The 19244-nt window shown below is 43.0% G+C and overlaps 1 protein-coding gene across 8 annotated transcripts in view; it reads right to left on the bottom strand.

Annotated features, from left to right (window-relative positions):
- The window catches only part of LOC146869330 (RNA helicase MOV-10-like), a 614726-nt gene that overhangs the window by 87221 nt on the left and 508261 nt on the right, over nt 1–19244 (bottom strand). For all 8 annotated transcript variants that reach the window (XM_085650280.1, XM_085650264.1, XM_085650271.1 and 5 more), the window contains 2 exons: nt 16299–16424; nt 12896–12984 (listed from right to left, as the gene is read on the bottom strand). In XM_085650280.1, coding sequence (XP_085506406.1) covers nt 12896–12984; nt 16299–16424 — 215 coding nt within the window. The remainder of the gene's footprint in view (nt 1–12895; nt 12985–16298; nt 16425–19244) is intronic.

Here is a 19244-nt window from a genome sequence, read left to right as displayed (position 1 = left end):
TTTTAAGAGATAGTGATGCTCTCACCCCATTTGATCCAGATCTATCGTGTTGTGTAACTGTTGATGCCAGTCAGAAGGGTCTGGGTGCAATACTTACACAACAGAATGGAAATGTTGAGAATACTATTGCATTTGCTTCAAGGGTGCTTAGCAATGCAGAAACGCAGTATTCTGTGATCGAGAGGGAACTGCTTGCTTGTCTATGGGCTATAGAAAAATATAGACCTTACATTTTGGGTAGACGTTTTAAGTTGTTAACGGATCACAAACCGTTGGTTGCCATATTGTCTGCGGGACCCAGTAAGTGTTGCACTCCAAGAATCACAAGAATGGTTAGCAAACTTCTTCAATATCAGTTTGATATTCGTCATGTTTCTGGAGGAAAGAATGTCAGGGCGCACTTTTTGTCTCGTTTTCCTCAGAGCAGTGAACACAGTGAAGGGACCAGTTTTCAAGATCTAAATGATGAGGATAATGAGGATTGTTTGGTAGCTTCAATAGATATTCCGGTCCTTGCTGTTGGCTCAGAGTCTGATTGGAGGACAGCATTGTTGGATGATTGTCTTCTTCAAGAAGTGTGCCAGTTTGTCAAGGATGGGTGGCCGAGTGAGAAATCGTTGTCTGCATTGTTACAACCGTACTGGAAAGTTGAGTCAGAGATTTCAGTAGAAGACGGCTTATTGATGAGATGTGACAAGCTCATTCCACCCCATTCCTTGAGGGTCAACATTATTAAAGAGGCCCACGAGGGACACCTGGGCATCACTCTTACTAAACGTAGAGTCCGTCAGGATTTTGGTGGCCCAGGATGGATGTTGAGGTTTCCACTATAGTTGAAAACTGCCTGGTTTGTCAGACATCTGAGAAGAGTTTGAAGGTCTCAACTCCACCTTTACACCCTATTGAATGTCCTTCGGGACCTTGGGTCAAAGTGGGTATTGATATCATGGGGCCGTATGATTCTTCCTTTGGGTATGAAATACATTTTTGTAGTAATGGACTATGCGTCCAAGTGGCCTGAGATTAAGGTTGTCAGGGAGGCCAACTCTTCATCTCTGGTCAAATTTCTCAAGGACATATTTTTGAGGGAAGGTTTCCCACAATTCCTGGTTTCTGACAATGGGACACAGTTTTTGAGTGAAGAGTTTGAATCTTTTCTTATGCTCAGTGGGATTAAGCATCTCAAAAGCTCATTGTATCACCCACAAACTAATGGTCTCGTTGAGAGAATGAACAGGGTGGTTGGTGATTGTGTCAAGTGGGCTGTTAATGGAAGGCATGATGTGTACAAAGCTCTTGAGAGCATGTTGTGGTTCTATAGAACTACACCTCATTCGTCTACGAAGGTTTCTCCATTTGAGTTATTAAGAGGTAGGAAGGCCAATACGAGTTTCCGTCCAGGCTGGATGGGAAAGTGGGTGGACTCACTGTGTGATGTTGAGGTACTCATGGGTAAGGTTAAAACAAATTCTGATAATACTCAAGAAAAAGAGAAAGCATGGTTTGACAAAAAGAAAAGTGTAAAAATGGTCTCTTTCTGTGGGTGCTTTTGTACGTATTAGGAGTCCTGTACACATCAAGAAGGGATGTTCTAAGTTTGGACATCCGGTCAAGGTCATTCGTATTTATAACAATGTTGCCCAGGTTGAGGGTGGTCATTGGTGGAATTTGTCTAGACTTATTAAAACTAGGTCTGATTTGTCTTCTAAGAAGTCAGGTGCGTCAAGCAAAGTTTTTACCTGTTCTAAGGATACTAGTGTGTCAAGCAAAGCTTATGGATCTTCCAAAATACTTTCAGGTCAACGTAGGAGAAGTTCCAGAATTCGTGGTATTCCTCAGACTTCGTGACTAGTGTTTTGTTTTTTTTGTATTGTATAATGTGATTAGTGTTTAGTTTAGTTTGCCAGAAGGAAGGGAGGTATGTTATATTCTGTAGTCAATGTTAAGTGAGCCTGAGTTATTCTCTTGCTTCTTGTTATGTGTGTGTGATGTCAGCTCATGATGTCACTGTTAGAATGTTATAATTCAATTGGGAGAGTGACAGATGCTGGAGTTGGTTGGCAGTTCAAGAGCTGTGTAGTCCTGCTATCTCAATAAATTCACTTTAATTCAACTGGATTCTGAGTGAATTACTACACACCCATCCTCCCTCACCCATCCTCCCTCATGAAGATTATTACAACATATAACAACGCAGACTAACACTGCGTACTTTGGGGAAGACTTAAACTGTCAAACTAGCAGTGACCCCATCCTTCCCCCTGAACATTTGAAATACATGTAGTGAAAGGTGAACACACCTGACGACAAACACCCGAGGCCAGAAACAGACAACAAGGGTGAACCAACACTACACATACACGTGTACCACAATATGGACCACATAGAGGATACACACAGTGAGGCGCAGGGCGACTTACACACGACCACAACTGAAGCGCAGGCCGACTTACACAGGACAACACGTGATGCACAAGGCGACTTACACACACAACAACATCTGAAGCGCAGGGCGACTTACACAGGACAACATGTGACGCGCAGGGCGACTTACACACATACAACATCTGAAGCGCAGGGCGACTTACACAGAACAACACGTGATGCACAAGGCGACTTACACACACAACATCTGAAGCGCAGGGCGACTTACACAGGACAACATGTGACGCACAGGGCGACTTACACACATACAACATCTGAAGCGCAGGGCGACTTACACAGAACAACACGTGAAGCGCAGGACGACTTACACACAACACAAAGAAGTGGGAAACCACCCACCAAGACCATAACCACCCTCACATAAGAAAGGGATGCGAAGATCAGGTCTTTTACACAGACTTGGTACAATGCAAAGTTCAGGATGATTGCAGAAAGCATTTGTCAAAGATGTTTGATTTGCCAGCAATTTAACACTGGGAAAAAGACAGTGGTGAGTCTGGAAACGATAGGCAGAAAAGGTGGTCCTTTTACGAGAATGCAGATTGATTTCATTGAAATGCCACAAGTGAACAGATTGAGGTATGTTCTAGTGGTAGTCTGTTTGTTCTCGAGGTGGGTGGAGGCCTATCCGACTAGGAGAAATGATGGAATAACAGTGGCAAAGTTACTGTTAAGAGAGCGGATTCCTAGGTACGGGTTTCCAGTAACGATTGAGTCTGATAGAGGTGGACACTCCTATAATGAGCTCATGAGTTTGATTTGTGAAGCATTGAGCATACAGCAGAGGTTACATTGTGCTTACAGACCAGAGGCTTCTGGCGTGGTGGAGCAAATGAACGGCACAATCAAGAACAGGATTGGTAAGATGTGTTTAGCCACTGGAATGAAATGGCCTGATGTCTTGCCTCTAGTGCTAATGACTATTAGATCTACTCCAGATAGAACTACTGGTTTGAGTCCACACGAGATTTTGATGGGACGTGCAATGCGTCATGCATTTGTGCCTGTCAATAAGTTGATGACAATAACTGATGACATGATTTTGGATTACTGTAAAGGCCTGGCTGGCGCAGTTCATTCTGTGTTTCACCAGGTTGGAGGAGAAGCTACCACACTTGAGAAGAAGCAAGCTCATGATCTGAGTCCAGGGGACTGGGTGAGGATTAAAGTGCACAGAAGAAGAAATTGCTTGGTTCCAAGGTGGGGAAGGCCAAGACAAGTCATTCTGACTACGACAACTGCAGTGAAGTGTGCTGGTGTGAAAAACTGGGTACATGCAAGTCATACTCTGAGAGTTCCAAACCCAAAAGATGGGACTGGTAAGGAGTATTTTGAAGAGTCAGATTCCAGTGATGATGAAGAAACAGAACCAGTGAGAAGGAATCGGAATTTTGAAAGAGCTGAAGGAGAAAGAGAGTCAGGTGATTCTTTCTTTCCAGGAGAAGCTTCAAGAGAAACATTGAGAGTTTCAAAAGGGAGATCAGATTCTGTGAGAGAGCCTGAAGTTCTAACAAGCAGTGGAGAAGAAAGAAGAGAAAAGAGCAGTTCCGCAGAGACTACTCCTGAATCAGATGAGGAGGTTGAAAATCCACTTGAGATTACACCTGAAGAAGCAGGGTTAGAAGAAGATAGAGAGGGACAGATTGCGGAAGACCCCCGAGGAGGTGTAGGGAACATTCCTGATAAGCTAGGTGAAGGGACAAGTAGACAGCAAGAAGATTGCGTGTTGGAGACCCGAGGAGGGACAGAAATAGGGAAGTCTCAAACAGTGGTGAAAAAGACTGTGGAGCGAAAGAAAACTGCTGAAGAACAAGAGGCATTTGAAACAGAATCGGATGAAAGTGAGAATGAGAAATCAGAGGGTCGAGTTCTGAGAAAGAGAACTTGGATTGGAGAAAGAAATAATAAAGAAACAAGACCGAAAAAGGTTGTGAAAGGAGATCTTTGGCCTAATAACAGAGTAAAGAGGCTGAGATACAGACTGACAAGAGCAAATACCTCGAAAGCTGAACAAGTGAATGAGGTGTCGAGTCAGAATTCAGCAAAAGGTGAAAAACGAAAAGAGTCGAAAGAACCAGAGGAGATCAAAAGGATAAGAAAACCTAACCAGAAGTATAGGTCGCCGGAATGGACGTACGTGGCACTGTCTGAAGGTGAAGAGGCAGAAAGTCAGGGAAATCCAGAGGAGACCTTACGTGAAGTGGTTGAGGAAGATACAGGTGAAATCCTGAAAGTAATCTTGACTGACATTGGAGAAAAGTCGGGTACTGAGGATGATGTTGGAGATTTAATACAATTTGATGTTGAAGAAGATGAAGTGAAGAGTGATGAGTATCCAAATTGAGTGAACAAAAGAAATCACTTGGAGAAAAGTGAAAAGAAGAAAGTCTGAAAATTAATTGTTTGAAGTAATCCAGAGTTTTAGAAATTCCAGTAGTGGAGTAGTAGAGGCGAAGTCAAAAGACACGGTCAAAGTAGTAAAATGGCTAACATAGAAAATAATCAAAGTAGATGTGCCTTCTTGAAAAGATGGTGTAGAATGTGCTGTTGCTGTACATGATTATTAATGCACTATGGGGTATATTAGCTTTATTAGTTACTTTTAGAGTTACAATAGGTACATTTGAGATACACACTGAGAATGTGACTAATGTAGAGAAGAATTCACAGAAAGTAGTTCCAACTAGAATTAGTAATACTTACATACATAAAGATAGGTCAATTAATGATTTTTCTAGTAATGTTTTTTCAAAATTGTTATATGAATACGTGAAGACAATGGAAGTAAGGGATTGCTACGTATGTATGCAGTTACCTGCATCCGTTTCAGAGGGTGTTACTTATCACCATTTACCAGCTACGTATGGAATTTCATGTAGTGTGTTGAGTAGTGTTTTTTATTTGTTAGGGAAAATAGATTATGTGATGTCTAACAAAGATAATATTTTTGGGCAATTGCCTATGAACAAAAGGCTGAATCCAGCTAAAGAAGCTAACATTTTTGGTGAGATTTTTATTGAAAAAGAAGAATTAACATTAGATTACATTTTTAAGAACAATTTAACTTGCAGTTTGAAAGAAGAGGAGAAGGCTTTCCTAAATATGGTAGAGGAAAGGAGAATGAGCATGCATGAAAAGGCAGGGAAATACAAAGTGAGTGAGACAATTTGGGACATTGAGATGGGGAAAGAATTGAGAAATGGGGCTAGTCCAACTTTAGCTCTAGATGCACCACAGAAGGGTAAGTTATGTATTACAAGAAAGAGATCCCAATATGATACATATTTTGTTGGGACTAGTGAGTGTCATGATACATACTTCATTGCAACAGGATGGGGTTTCAAGGGAGGAGAAGATCCAGTTTTCCCAGGAGTGTATTATGTTTGTGGGAACAAGGCTTATTACAGGTTGCCTGATCATTGGTTTGGCACGTGTTATGTGGGCCTGGTCTTTCCAAAGATCTTTCATATAGATAGAATAGAGGATGTAGAACATATTAATTTACTAACACGTTTTAAGAGAGAAACTTGGTCTGAAATTGTAGGTGATATCTTTGGAGCTTTAATTCCAGCAGTGGGAATTTCTTTGAATGCATATGGAATTAGGAAACTGTCAACAGTGGTGGATCGCTTATCGACAAATACCGCTGGAGGGTTTCTTTTTGGTGAATACGGAGATGATTGCCGTACGTGCCATGTCTATGCAAAATCGACTTGCCCTTGATATTCTATTGGCCAAGGAGGGTGGGGTCTGTGGAATGCTGAAAGTTCAACATTGTTGCACTTACATTCCTGATGAAAGCAAAGACCTAAAGGTCTATATCAAAAATATTACTGATTTGCATGAAGAATTAGTACCACTGGAAGCTGAAAGTATCTGGACCAAAATAGCTAATAAAATAGTTGCTGTTAAGAGTTTTATTGCAAAAATAGGTAGTACTATTATAGGTAAGATATTGTTTCCTTTAACATGTGTAATTGTTGCTTTATTGATACTAAGATTGGGGTGTTTGTGTTGTAAAAACAGGGGAGGGAAAAAGAAATTAATCAAAAGAAATATTGAAAAGAGAAATAAAAGGTCATAAAGAGATCAACAAGAAATAGAATTAGAAGAATTGAGGGAGAGTGTTTACTTGGAAACGAAGAGGGATGATGAAAGGGAGTCTGGTGTGTAGTGTTGTGAAAAAGAAAAAAGACATTTTCAATTTCTCCTAAAATGGGACTAAATTTTTTTTTTGGGGTTATTTGGTGATAATATCACCAAAGGGGGATTGCTGGAGCAGAGTTTTCTGTTGAAAATTTATTGGGTTTTTAAGCTCCAGTTTTGTCTATATGTTGAGAATTAAAATATTAATTTGTAATCATTAATTATTCGTTTTGTGTGAAAATTCTGTCTAACCAACACAATTAACAAGAGAAATTACACGTGGGAATGCATATATGTTGCTTAATAATAATGTGCCAGTTTAATTAAATGAATGTTGCTAAGTGCTGTTTGTTTAAAGCACAAACCGCTTTTGAAATAACGTGTATTAATGCTTAAATATGTTGCAAAAGGCTAGATAATTACATACACATAAGGGAATTAGTGGGAATAACACTGTTTAATCATTGCGATGATGCAGTAACGTTGTTTGTGTTTCTTTCAATTAAGATGGTTCGTTTTGGCCTAAGGGAAAATGGCTGCCGTTTACAGCCTGTGCTCGAGTGAAATGAGATGACGAGAGGCCTTGTTGAAAGTCACCTGACTATGGCTTCTGCTGGAGTTTTGAAAGTTTCCGTGATGACAGCGACTCCAGGCAATCGTCCAAATAACCTTGGAGGAAAAGAGAGCCACAATGAACTTTGTGATTACAGTGATGGTTTCGCTATGGTTCAGAGGAAGAACATTTACAAAAGTTACATTTGCAAACTCGAGTTTCCTTCTTCCGTCTTTTTTATTTTTGTGATTTTTCTGAGCGGAGATTTTCCAAATGTAGCGATGCTACATCCTTTCCTGCTCGCTCTGCTCAGCGGTTCAACGGATATTCAGAACATTTTATGTTGCGTTATTTTTGAAAGATTTCCTATAAGTATTGTTAGCCTATAAGTTATTGTTAGTAGTCTAAGGCCACTTCTTCCTAAACCTGCGTTGGTGAGGATCGATGCTGTGAGGACGGCGACTCGGGAGACTTCTACTGAGAGACCTGTCCTGACCCATTTATGACATTTAGCTAGAATAGGTAACTATGAGAATAATGATTTTGTTTTGATAGACTTTCCATTTGAACTAATTTTAGATAAAATACCATTATTTTAAATACAGTGTTGGTGGTTATTTCTTGTCATTTATTGAGTACTCTATTGTGATTATTGTTGTTTAAATCATGACTCAAGACAGTGTCAATTTGGTCTCATTGACCTTACTGTAGATGCAGGGTGTTTAGGAGGTTTCTCTCTCCATGGTTGGCATTGATAGAGTAATCTGAGTGTATGTTAGTGAAATGGGCCCAAGCGTATGGTGAGTGTATGTGCGTGTATCTGTGAAATTACTCTATCCGTGGAAGTAGAGAGAATTTATATGCCCTGATCTGCACCACCACCACCACGGGTTCTGTTGATTTTGGGAATTATGCAAGCTCCTGATGGCTAGAGCGAAACGAGCGTTAAGGTGTATACCAAGTATACCAATGTTTCTGTCCTTGAGGCTCTTGGCTTTAGATAAATCGGATCAGACTAACTTGATGACCACAGGGTCTCTCAAAGTGTATTGATTTATAGCGCAAGTCACACACTTTCCTAGGGCATTTTGGGGCTTAAATGGTCCAGACTCTCAAAGACCTCACTCAACATAGTTTGGTCGTCTGGCTGGTATGTCGGCTTAAATGATCTTAAGTATCAAAGTGCAAGTATTTCATTTCTCAGAAGCCCAATGCGTCTAAAGGGACAAGGATCTAATAGTTTGAAAGCACATATGCCTAAAAAGCTTTGGTGATCCGTGGTTGTCAGGTCTTAGAGTTAACCATATGACTTATTACTATAAATTTCAGGCTTGTCAGGACAAGATATTGCGGGTCTTAGACCATGCAGTCACAGAACTCGCGGTCGACTTTTAAATAATAGGCGATGGCCTCTTCTTTTTATGGGACTTTAGTTTCACAGTTTTAACCTTAGTCAAAAGATTCTGTTTTTGAGTCCGAAGCTTCAAATGGGCTTAATATCACTAGAACTCGGCAGGCCAACAGCTTTAGAAACAATCTTAGGTCAAATCTTAAAACTTGGATGTCTCATCGATTAACGTACTCCTGTCTCACTTACGTTTTGGCTAGTGCTTTCAAGGGAAATACAGAAGTGCAGGTACTCACTATTAAGTGAAGTGCCGATACTCTACCATTAGATATACTGCAGTAGTGCTGTAAAGTGCAGGTATTCTCCCTTTCAAATTAAAAAAGTGCAGGTACTTGGTACCGGACAGTATCTGCCAATTTGAAGCACTGGTTTAGGCATACGATTAATGATTGTAAGGCACAAAACATCGCATGCCTAAAGACTGGAGGTTCTTAGCAGCAAAAACCCTGCGCTGGAGTCTTGGGCCTTAAGGCCTCCGGACTTTCAGTGCTCTATGTTCTGGGAAGGGGTATAGGGATGGATAAAAGGTGTGAGGGTCGCGGCGGCGCACAGGCAGATCTCACTGGCTGTTTGCAGGATCTCACGGCGCAGACCGCTCGTGTAGTCGATGAGCTCCTCCAGGCTCTGCTAGCTGTGCTGTCCGTGGCCCGAAAACTTATGCAGCACCTTCTCCAGCTCCCGCTCCACCGTCACCCACTAGTCCATGGTGGGCTCCGGCAAGGGGAGGGGCCGGCGGTGCCTGAGCCTTGCCAGGGACCTCGCGGGGGCTCTCGCAGTCTCCCTGCACCTCTCTATGGCTCATAAGTGTTTCATGCTTCCCTGTGGGGCACACGAGGGAGGAGAGTGGGGCCTCGTGCAGCACCGAGTGATGCCTTGCGGGGGGGAGCAGACGGCCTCGCGCACTGTCTAGCGACGAGTCTCTTGAGCGGGGCCTGTGTCTCGTGTGTTCTGTGATGAAAACTGTCTCACGCGTGCCGTGACAGAGCAATTGCCGTGTTATTGTTTTCACAGATGAGATGGGGCTGAGTTCCAAGTTGACCTGCTTAGTTTGGACAAACCATTCTCACGTCTTTTAGGGTGACAACCGATAGGAACATGGATAAGACAACTTTTGGAGTTGCATTGGGAAGCTGAAATGTAAATCATAAAGAAACCGGCAGCGCAAAAGACCCACAGTTCGTTCTCTTCACGTGCAATACTGCATGACGTGAAACACCCCTCCAGTTCCATTTCTGTGCCACGGTCCATAAACTACGCCCTCACGGAAGTTTGTCCATTGAAACAGTCCTCGTGAACTAAACTCTGCACACACAGCTCAGCGGCAGGGAATCAGCTGACCCGGGGAGAGGCACAGCTGAGATAACAAACCATAAATCTGGGCGCGCACCAAAGCAGAATAAAAAAATAAATAGTGCTTACTGACTAAATGAAGGACACAGTATAATGCCACAAGTAAAAGATCCAGTCCTGATGGGCAGTCCCAAAAGGAGACGGGCGGTAACAAGGAGGGACTAAGAAGCCTCATTTTCAATCGGAAGCCAGCGTTTACCATGGACGATGACGCCAGCCAATGAAAAATATGGTCGGGGCTTCCACTCTACTTCTAAAACATACCCTGCTGCAATATGCCTCGCAGAGTGAGCAGCGCATGCGTGCTGCAACGCTAGGCGAGACCTAAGAATGTAAAGTTTACCCATGGGTGTAGCAGACATTCCTACCGTCACTGTCCCAAACAGAACCTGGCCAGTTCCTTTTCATGAACCTTGGGGTGTCTCTCTGCCCTTATATAAATGATGCACATTGGTCCCACGCACGCTGCCAACTAGCTTAACGCTCGTAAGCACAGCGCTTTTTCCTGCCTCCTAAATGTTGTTAGTGAGCTGTGCATTCCCACGTAGAAGAATGTTGAGAATAGACGTTTCTAGATAAACAGGATTTTACTGACTGAAAGAGTTGTATTTAGAATCCTGATTGTGCGGGCAAAGTTTGTTTTGTTAAACATGAGTAGAGAAGAGATTAAGAATTCTTAGTATCATTCTCGAGTTTTTAAGGGAGTGCTTTGTGTGCACTATCTCGTTTTTAAAACAGAGTGCACATTGTGTCAATGTATTACAAATGACCGGAGCTGCGCTGGTAGTTTACATAGTGGTTCAACATGGCAGAAGTTAGCACAAGAAAACCTACATTCAATTCAAGGCCCGTGATTTTAACGCTGGATTAAATTGCTAAATTTGGATGCAAATGTACTGTTTAAGTTCACTGCATAGGATATTGATCATGGTTTTCTTTATGTGACAGAGGCACGAAGAGGAATAGAGAAAAGTTGCGCATTTCAGTGTGGTAGAATTGTAAAATTTCACTTTTAACTGAGAATAATTCAGAATCCATTTTGAGATGGGCCGGGTATTCTTCTCAGGTAGCACCGAAGAAAGTGCCAAGCTGAAGAAGGTGTGCGCACTGTGAGGTAACTTCGATATGCAAATGAACCGGTTTAAAACCCCAGCAGATGTTTGAAGACCCCTATCTTGGCTTAGAAATGAATGGGCAGCTCTAAACTGGAGTATAAACCTGGCCAATCCTAGATTAAAAAGTACACAAAGAGGGTTGGGAAAAATGACAACTGGGAGAATAATAGATCCACAAGTATATATGGGTGAGAGAGTGAGGGCCGGCCAGAAAAGAGTGGACTTCCAAGAATTTGAAATAAAGTAAAGCAGAGGGGGAGGGTAAAATTAAACTGCCCAGTTTAATCATCCAGGTAGAACAATAATATGCAACTTATAATAGGCAAACAAAAAGCTCTTGGTCTATCCATATTTTACCAGAAAGCCCACATACCTTAAACCTTGCGCATGGCTTCCAAGCCCACAAGCAGCCCGGTGCCCGTTGCTCCTGGTTCCTTCAAGATCACCCAGGCTCAGAGTGCTAAACTGTGCAATCCCAATGCAGAAACACCACAAATGAAGGTGGCAGGTGTGAGTGCGCCATTGTCTTAGATCAACATGAGCGAGGCAGCCAGACTGCAGGGAGGGGGTGGTGTGAATCTCGAGACAATAGGATCATGGAGACGAGATTCAATATGGCATTTAAAAATACAGTCAGTGAGAAAGGACTTGCCCCATAAAGGGAGTTAGTGATCACAAGTTAAGAAAAACATGTACATTTGTTAAAATGTCAGTACAAAACAGAATACTGAAGAAATACGAATGCAGTAGTAGTAGTCTCATTAAATCAACCAAAGTACAATGAAATGCATTGCGATGAAGGCAATCCGTCACAGGACTCTGCAATAATGAGCAAAATCAGGAAAATAAGACTAGGTTTATATGTGCAGCAAATCAATAGCAAAAGGGACGGCGTCCCTAGTAAAAACTGCAAGCCGTACATCTCACCTCCAAATCCAAGGGTTTATATGGTCAATTTCAAGATAGAAAATTACAGAAACTGCTACGTCAGCATGGTGGGAGCAAAAATATTATTTTTGCAGAAAATCACAAAACGTCATTTAAAAACGTCATATAAACCTACCGTGTCAACACTATCACACTCAATGACTATTGATCGCCCATTATAACAGACTGTCATGGGGGGGGGGGGCTGTCATTTGGGAGGGGTGATTGAATGCAATATAGTCTGCTAGCAGGAAGAGATTTGAAAAGTAGCAAAAACTTCCTCCAGAGAGTTCTTTGAGAACATGTCATTCAAAACAAACAGTGCATATCTTGGTGTGTTCGGTGTCAATAGCAAAATAAATAAAACACACAATGTTTAAAGTCAGCAGCCTGGTTTACAAACATGAATTCGAGGCCTAACTGAGTCCTAGATTAGACTTGGCCAGAAAACACATTGAAACACACCCTAAAGATTTCCTTTCAAATTTTAATAGTTCCATGTAAATGTACAGATATAATTAAAATGTGGAAAGTTACACACAGGTGTGAATGAAATGCGAAGGTGGCCAGTGTTGTAGGGGGAACAATCCAATATACTAAACACTCAAGCAACACACTATTGCCTTCCAATTGTGCTTCAAGCACACACCCTGAATTCTTCAGGCTACGCAGTGTTTTGCCATATACGCATACATATATCTGAGAGAGTTTGGGATAAAGGCACTGATGAAGCAGCAGGTATGTTTGTTAAAGATGGAGTGATCATAAAAGGTCAAGAAAAATCACTGTGTCAAGTACAGTAAGTAAGACTTACCTGAGGTCAAGGGTTTGAGGTTAGTCTGCTAATGCTGCCAGGGCAAACCCTGTTGCTATTGTTCACACACACTTAAATGCAAAGGTGTAGATTATCCACACATTAAGAAGTTGGAAAAAATGATCATTGGTATTTACCTGGACCAGTTGGGATCCTTGTCGAGTATAATGGGATTTCCCACCACTATCAAGAGGGCCTTTGCTCTGGTTATTGCGACGTTAAACCTCTGCAGAAAGAAGGATACAAAAAGACAAAGCCATTACGCTCTTGATTGGTGAAATAGACTATTTTCCACAAATAGCAGCTCTAGAACCACTCTTCCTGTCTGCACGTATTTCACCCTTAACAAGAATCTAGTGCGTTTTTTGCAATATCGTACGTCCCTTAAAACTCATGGTCTGGGTCTGGTCAGTTTGGTGGGAACAGACCGGCAGACACCATCACTGAACGAAGCTCAGACCACCTAATCCAATAAGCCAACACCAGGAAGCCATTCTGGGATTCATCATCATCTCATCAAACTTTGGTCAGAAACTGAACTATGAGATCACCAAAATGTTGATCCTAAGCTGTTCCAGCGTGCATCTATTTCAACTTATAGACCTCTGGTCAACCTCGCTTGCTGGGTAAAGCTTGGAACAGGAACAAACTGGGACTCGTTGCAATTTACTGCGTAGTGTGAACATCTTTTCTCCATTCGAGTACATTGCAGGGCCATGCAATGCAACTTTCCAAAGACTTACCATTAATACCACTGAACTCCAGATTTTATTTCTGCATTAGACAACTTTCCATGAATGGAAAATTAGGAATGGGGATAGTACTGCAAAAAGCTGCGACTTATTTAAGAAGTAAGGCATAGTCTCTCCTAGGAAATCTAGTAAAATGAGCAAACACAGATGTCCTCGCACATGAACTTTTTTCATTCCTCCGGGCATTGTTTGTAGCAGCTTTTTTTAAATAAGTGTTGAGTACATTGCATCCACACCTCAGAATAGCGGCGCGCAGTGCTTCGGCAGCAGTTCTGCCAGTGGTCCTCATCTCTCTATGTATTCATCTCATAACTTCAAAAACCGCGCCTTCATCCACCACCATCACAAACCAAAACAAGATGATGCCATTATCAGAACTTCCAAATCAGCCATTCCAAGGCTGGACTTATTTGTTTTTTGAAAAAAGGAAAATCGAAAATCTGCAGCAGAAACCTTTAGCAAAGAGTCAGCCCAATGGGCAGGTCATTGCTGCACTCATTGAAATGGAAGCGCCCAATGGCCAGGTCATTGCTGCACTCATTGAAATGGAAGCGCCCAATGGGCAGGTCATTGCTGCACTCATTGAAATGGAAGCGCCCAATGGCCAGGTCATTGCTGCACTCATTGAAATGGAAGCGCCCAATGGCCAGGTCATTGCTGCACTCATTGAAATGGAAGCGCCCAATGGCCAGGTCATTGCTGCACTCATTGAAATGGAAGCGCCCAATGGCCAGGTCATTGCTGCACTCATTGAAATGGAAGCGCCCAATGGCCAGGTCATTGCTGCACTCATTGAAATGGAAGCGCCCAATGGCCAGGTCATTGCTGCACTCATTGAAATGGAAGCGCCCAATGGCCAGGTCATTGCTGCACTCATTGAAATGGAAGCGCCCAATGGCCAGGTCATTGCTGCACTCATTGAAATGGAAGCACCCAATGGCCAGGTCATTGCTGCACTCATTGAAATGGAAGCGCCCAATGGCCAGGTCATTGCTGCACTCATTGAAATGGAAGCGCCCAATGGCCAGGTCATTGCTGCACTCATTGAAATGGAAGCGCCCAATGGCCAGGTCATTGCTGCACTCATTGAAATGGAAGCGCCCAATGGGCAGGTCATTGCTGCACTCATTGAAATGGAAGCGCCCAATGGCCAGGTCATTGCTGCACTCATTGAAATGGAAGCGCCCAATGGCCAGGTCATTGCTGCACTCATTGAAATGGAAGCGCCCAATGGGCAGGTCATTGCTGCACTCATTGAAATGAAAGCCAGATTTCATGGGCAGGTCATTGCTGCACTCATTGAAATGAAAGCCAGATTTCATGTCTTGCGCCACATCATGACTAAACCAGCTTGAGTCACCTTGGGCCTTACCAGCATTATTCACAAATGTTTCAAGATCACACAATTAAACACAAAAGAGATCAGCTAAATATTTAGCTATACATAAATGGCGGTTACTGATTAGCATTGACACCAGTATGAACTGTACAATGACCAACACCATGATCCCCCAACAGTGCCATACACCGCACCACTCCAAGTCAGACATGCTGCCTTAACCTCATTTATAACCACATAAAAGCGCCGCTCCATCCCACGTTCCGACACCAATGTTGTGGCCATCGCTGTTCTGCGATCCATCTCATGCCTGCTTATTGCGCTCCCTTGCTCGATTTTCCCTAATCCCGCACTGTTAAAGACCACCCACAGTTTTTTCGAAGAACAATTGTTGGATGTTTTCTCCCAATTTGCTATTTTTTTAGGTCTTGCCTACAGACACATTTAGACCTATTGTGTCCAGTAGCAAAACGTATAGCAGACTCTGGGTCAGCCCATTGCTCGTGAATGGTTGGCTTTGTCAATCTCATTTGTTTGCTTCTGGTGTCTGTCTCTCCCTTGAAGAATATCTGTGGTACAGTGTTCCTAGTTGGATACATTGTCTGCTTCCCCTGCTTACATTAAGGGAGCTACATTGGTCTTTCAGCACTCCATGGGACTACAAGTTTTGTTTGTGCTCTTTTCCATTCGCTACTTTCTCCTCACATGTCAGGGCCACAATGATCTCCATGTTGCTCCCCCAACTCGTCTTTTGCCTCCCCATACTCTCCCTGCCCTACAACACGCCACAGCCCACCACGGCCCCCCAATCTCCTCTGTTGCGCCTCTCTGCCTTGTATTGCTGGGCACTCTCTTCTAAATTGCTCATCTCATTCCAGCTCTTGTCGCTCCCCTGCACAACATTTATTTTCCTGGAGGACCAGCAGATGACGTGTTCTACTAGGCGGCTCCTCTCTCTACAATGCCCTTTCACAGCTGCACGCTTTTCAGTTTACTGCCCAAAGATAGGCATTCTGAAGAGTGCATGATGCATGTGTGCACAAAGGTTATTATGCCAGAGCTAGCTTTTTTTACTTTGTTTTTGCCAATGCTGTTCAGCACGGATAACAAACATTGGTAAAGGCACACGGTTAGCCAATGCCTTTCAAAGGGAGGACATATTGGCTTTGACAATGCGGGTCACTTATTCCACCAGTTCTAGTAAAATTTCCCTCCAACATTAGTTACTTTAGATTTTTTTTCCTGTCTAATCCTCAAATACACTACCTCCCACTCCTCATAAACCATTTGCAGCCACGTCCTTAGCAGAATTTTAAAATAAGGTAACAACTTTGTGATTGAGAAGTAGCATGAATGCCTTTTAAAAAATGTTCTTTACTCTACTTTTCCTTTGAGAAAACACAGCTGAATACAAGTCCTCCACTGCACAACCATGAGAGCCAGACTTACTTTGAGGTTTTTCAGAAATCCTAGATTAAAATCTGCATCGAGCTTGACATAGTCTGTGCAGCTCCGCACTGTGGATATAATGATCACCCTCCGTTCTTGACCTTGATACTCTTCCACTGACCCAACCTGAAAAAAAGAAAAAAGGACTAGTTAAGACTTTTTAAAAAGAGATGAATAGAAATCCACAACAGCAAGGGGACATTAGGAAAGCTGAAGAGGGAAAACAAAGAATTTGTAAATTTTTATCAACAACTCTACACTAGGATCATGAACAGCTCCCTGATGACTGGAGGGATGCCACACCGTCTAAAACTTGGCCAAGTCTGCAACTCCTTAAAAAACCGGGAGCTGACCTGAATGACAACAACTTCAGACCAGTCTCTAACCTTCCCTTCCTAGCCAAAGCCCTAGAAAGATGTGTCGTATCACAACTAAACCAACACTTCAACAATAACAAACTCCTAGACCCTCATCAGTCAGGCTTCAGAAAGGGCTGCAGCACAGAAACAGCCATTCTGAACATAGTGGATGACCTGCAAAAATCCCTGGACACAGACTGATGCTGTCTGCTCCTACATACTCCTAGATCTATCGATGGCCTTCGACATGGTCAATCACAAGCTACTCTTGGATTTCCTCCAAAAGGGGATTGGAGCGGAAGGGCTGCTCCTTAGCTGGTTCACATCTTTTCTACAAAGCTGCTCCCAACAAATAAAAATAAGCAATCCGACCTCTGACACAATGCTAATCACCCAGGGTGTCGCCCAAGGCTCTGTCCTCTCGCCTACACTATTCAGTATCTACATGGAGCCCCTTACCATCATTCTCAACCAAGCAAACTTACCCTTTCACCTATACACAAATGACACACAGCTCTATTTGGAAATCTCCTCACTAGACTACATGCACAGACAAAACGCCACTCTCAAAGAAGTCCAACACTGGCTAACTCGCAACCACCTAAATACCCCTATTTATCCTGCATTTATGGACCTATTGAGCTCATTTGAGTTCATTCACAGATTCAAATTATCAGCTACCCGCGTGTCCCTGGGCTTTAATGAGGGCTTGGTCTCTTTCCTTAGACTCCTTCACCAGGATCTCCTGGCTTCCATTAATTTAACAAGGAGTATGCCAAGGATGTGTACTTGCCCAAGTCTTTTTTAGGTCGAGCCTACAGGCAGCGCGCATGCGTTGATCTGCAAAACTTGTTGTGGTGAAGTAGCGAATAGAAGCCCTGCCCACTCTCCACCCATATTTTCCATTTGCTTGTGTCATTGTCTGTCCTAAATGCTGGCTTCTGATTTGTCAACAGGCTTGTTAATCCCTCCTTGGTACCACCTCCTCTTCATTGGTCACCTCCCATGGCAACAGGCTCCTTTACTTCGGTTGTTACACGGTACATCTTTAGTCTCACAGCACTATTTTCTTTAATGAGGTTCTCCTACTGCAGGCAGTGTTGTGGTGCCTTCTGCGCCCCTTCACCCTCCCTCCTGTTGTCCATGCCTTCTTTCCCCCCCCCCCCGCCCTCCTTCCCGTTGTCTGTGCCTTCTCTACCCCACCTGCCCTCCCGTTGTCAGTGCCTTCTCCTCCTTCCCCCGCCCTCCCTCCCTCCCGATGTCGGTGCCTTCTATCCCTCCGCTCGCCATCTCTCCCCTAGTTGGTGATGCCAAGTTGCCAACCATTTGCAATGCATTAGGTCTTGTGTAAATTAGAAACCTATTCAATTTCAAATGCTTGTTTTTTTTTCATCTTTCTGTGCATGGTGTTTTCTTCTATTCCTGTTTCTAAGCTAAGGGGTGGACACTGGACTAAAACTCGTGACCGAATGACTATGACAAGGACATGGCAATAGTAATAATGCGTGGCGTATGAAGGGTAGGACTGAGTTGAGGGACATGCCGTCACGGCTGACTCAATTTTATTCCCCCACCTTGAATATGAGAGTTGCTGAACTGAGTAAGAATAGTACATTTTTAGGTCTCGCGTGTGGCAGCGCATGCGCTGCATGCGCTGTCTCAGCGAGACTTAAAGTAATTTATATATTGGCTTCACCTCCGTGTAATTTCTCCTGCCCCTCGTGATTGGTTTAAATTTAGCATTGCTGTTGTTTTCTTGATTTCTGTTGGCTGTTGGCCCTATTGTCACTTCCGTGTAGTCCCGAGGCAGCGGCGCCTAACTACAGTTTTCTTCCGCTTCTGCTCGCACTTAATTGCCTGCAGTGTGCCATCTGGTTGGGGGAGGGGTGCCTACTCTCCCTCGTTCCGGCCGCTTGTCTTTGCAGCCTACTGTTTCTTTGTATCAGAAGATACTTCACTTCCATTCAGCCTGCCTAAGATTCTTACCTCGTGGATGCGCATTTCCTTTCACTTTGTCCTACCTTTTAACTTATATTGGGCAAACTGCAGGTTTGTTCTTTGCTTCCTGCCGCAATTACATATTCACTGCTGAAGCCACACAGGAGGCTGCTCAGAGGATTTACAGTGCAAAACCTTTCGTATTATTCAAAATAGCCAGCTATTTACATTGCAAATGCAAATTTTTATTTCATTTCAAAGTATGCCAGTATTAGCATAAACAAAGAAATTATTTTCACGAAGAAAAGGGTGCAGTACCACAGGCTGTCCCTAGGTGTCCCTGGTCCTGCACCCTTTCCTTCGTGAAAGACATTTCTTTGCGTACTGGTGGCATACTTTGAAATGGAAACCAGCTATTGACATTGCAAATGCTAATTTTTATTTCATTTCAAAGTATGCCAGGATTAGCATAAACAAAGAAATTATTTTCACGAAGAAAAGGGTGCCATACCACAGGCTGTCCCTAGGTGTCCCTCGTCCTGCACCCTTTCCTTCGCCAGAGAAATTTCATTGCGTACTGCTGGCATACTTTGAAATGGAAACCAGCTATTGACATTACAAATGCTAATTTTTATTTCATTTCAAAGTA

Source organism: Triturus cristatus, chromosome 1_1 (genome assembly GCF_964204655.1).
Source record: "Triturus cristatus chromosome 1_1, aTriCri1.1, whole genome shotgun sequence".
NCBI lineage: Eukaryota > Metazoa > Chordata > Amphibia > Caudata > Salamandridae > Triturus > Triturus cristatus.
This window is presented reverse-complemented; position numbering and strand designations above follow the sequence as displayed.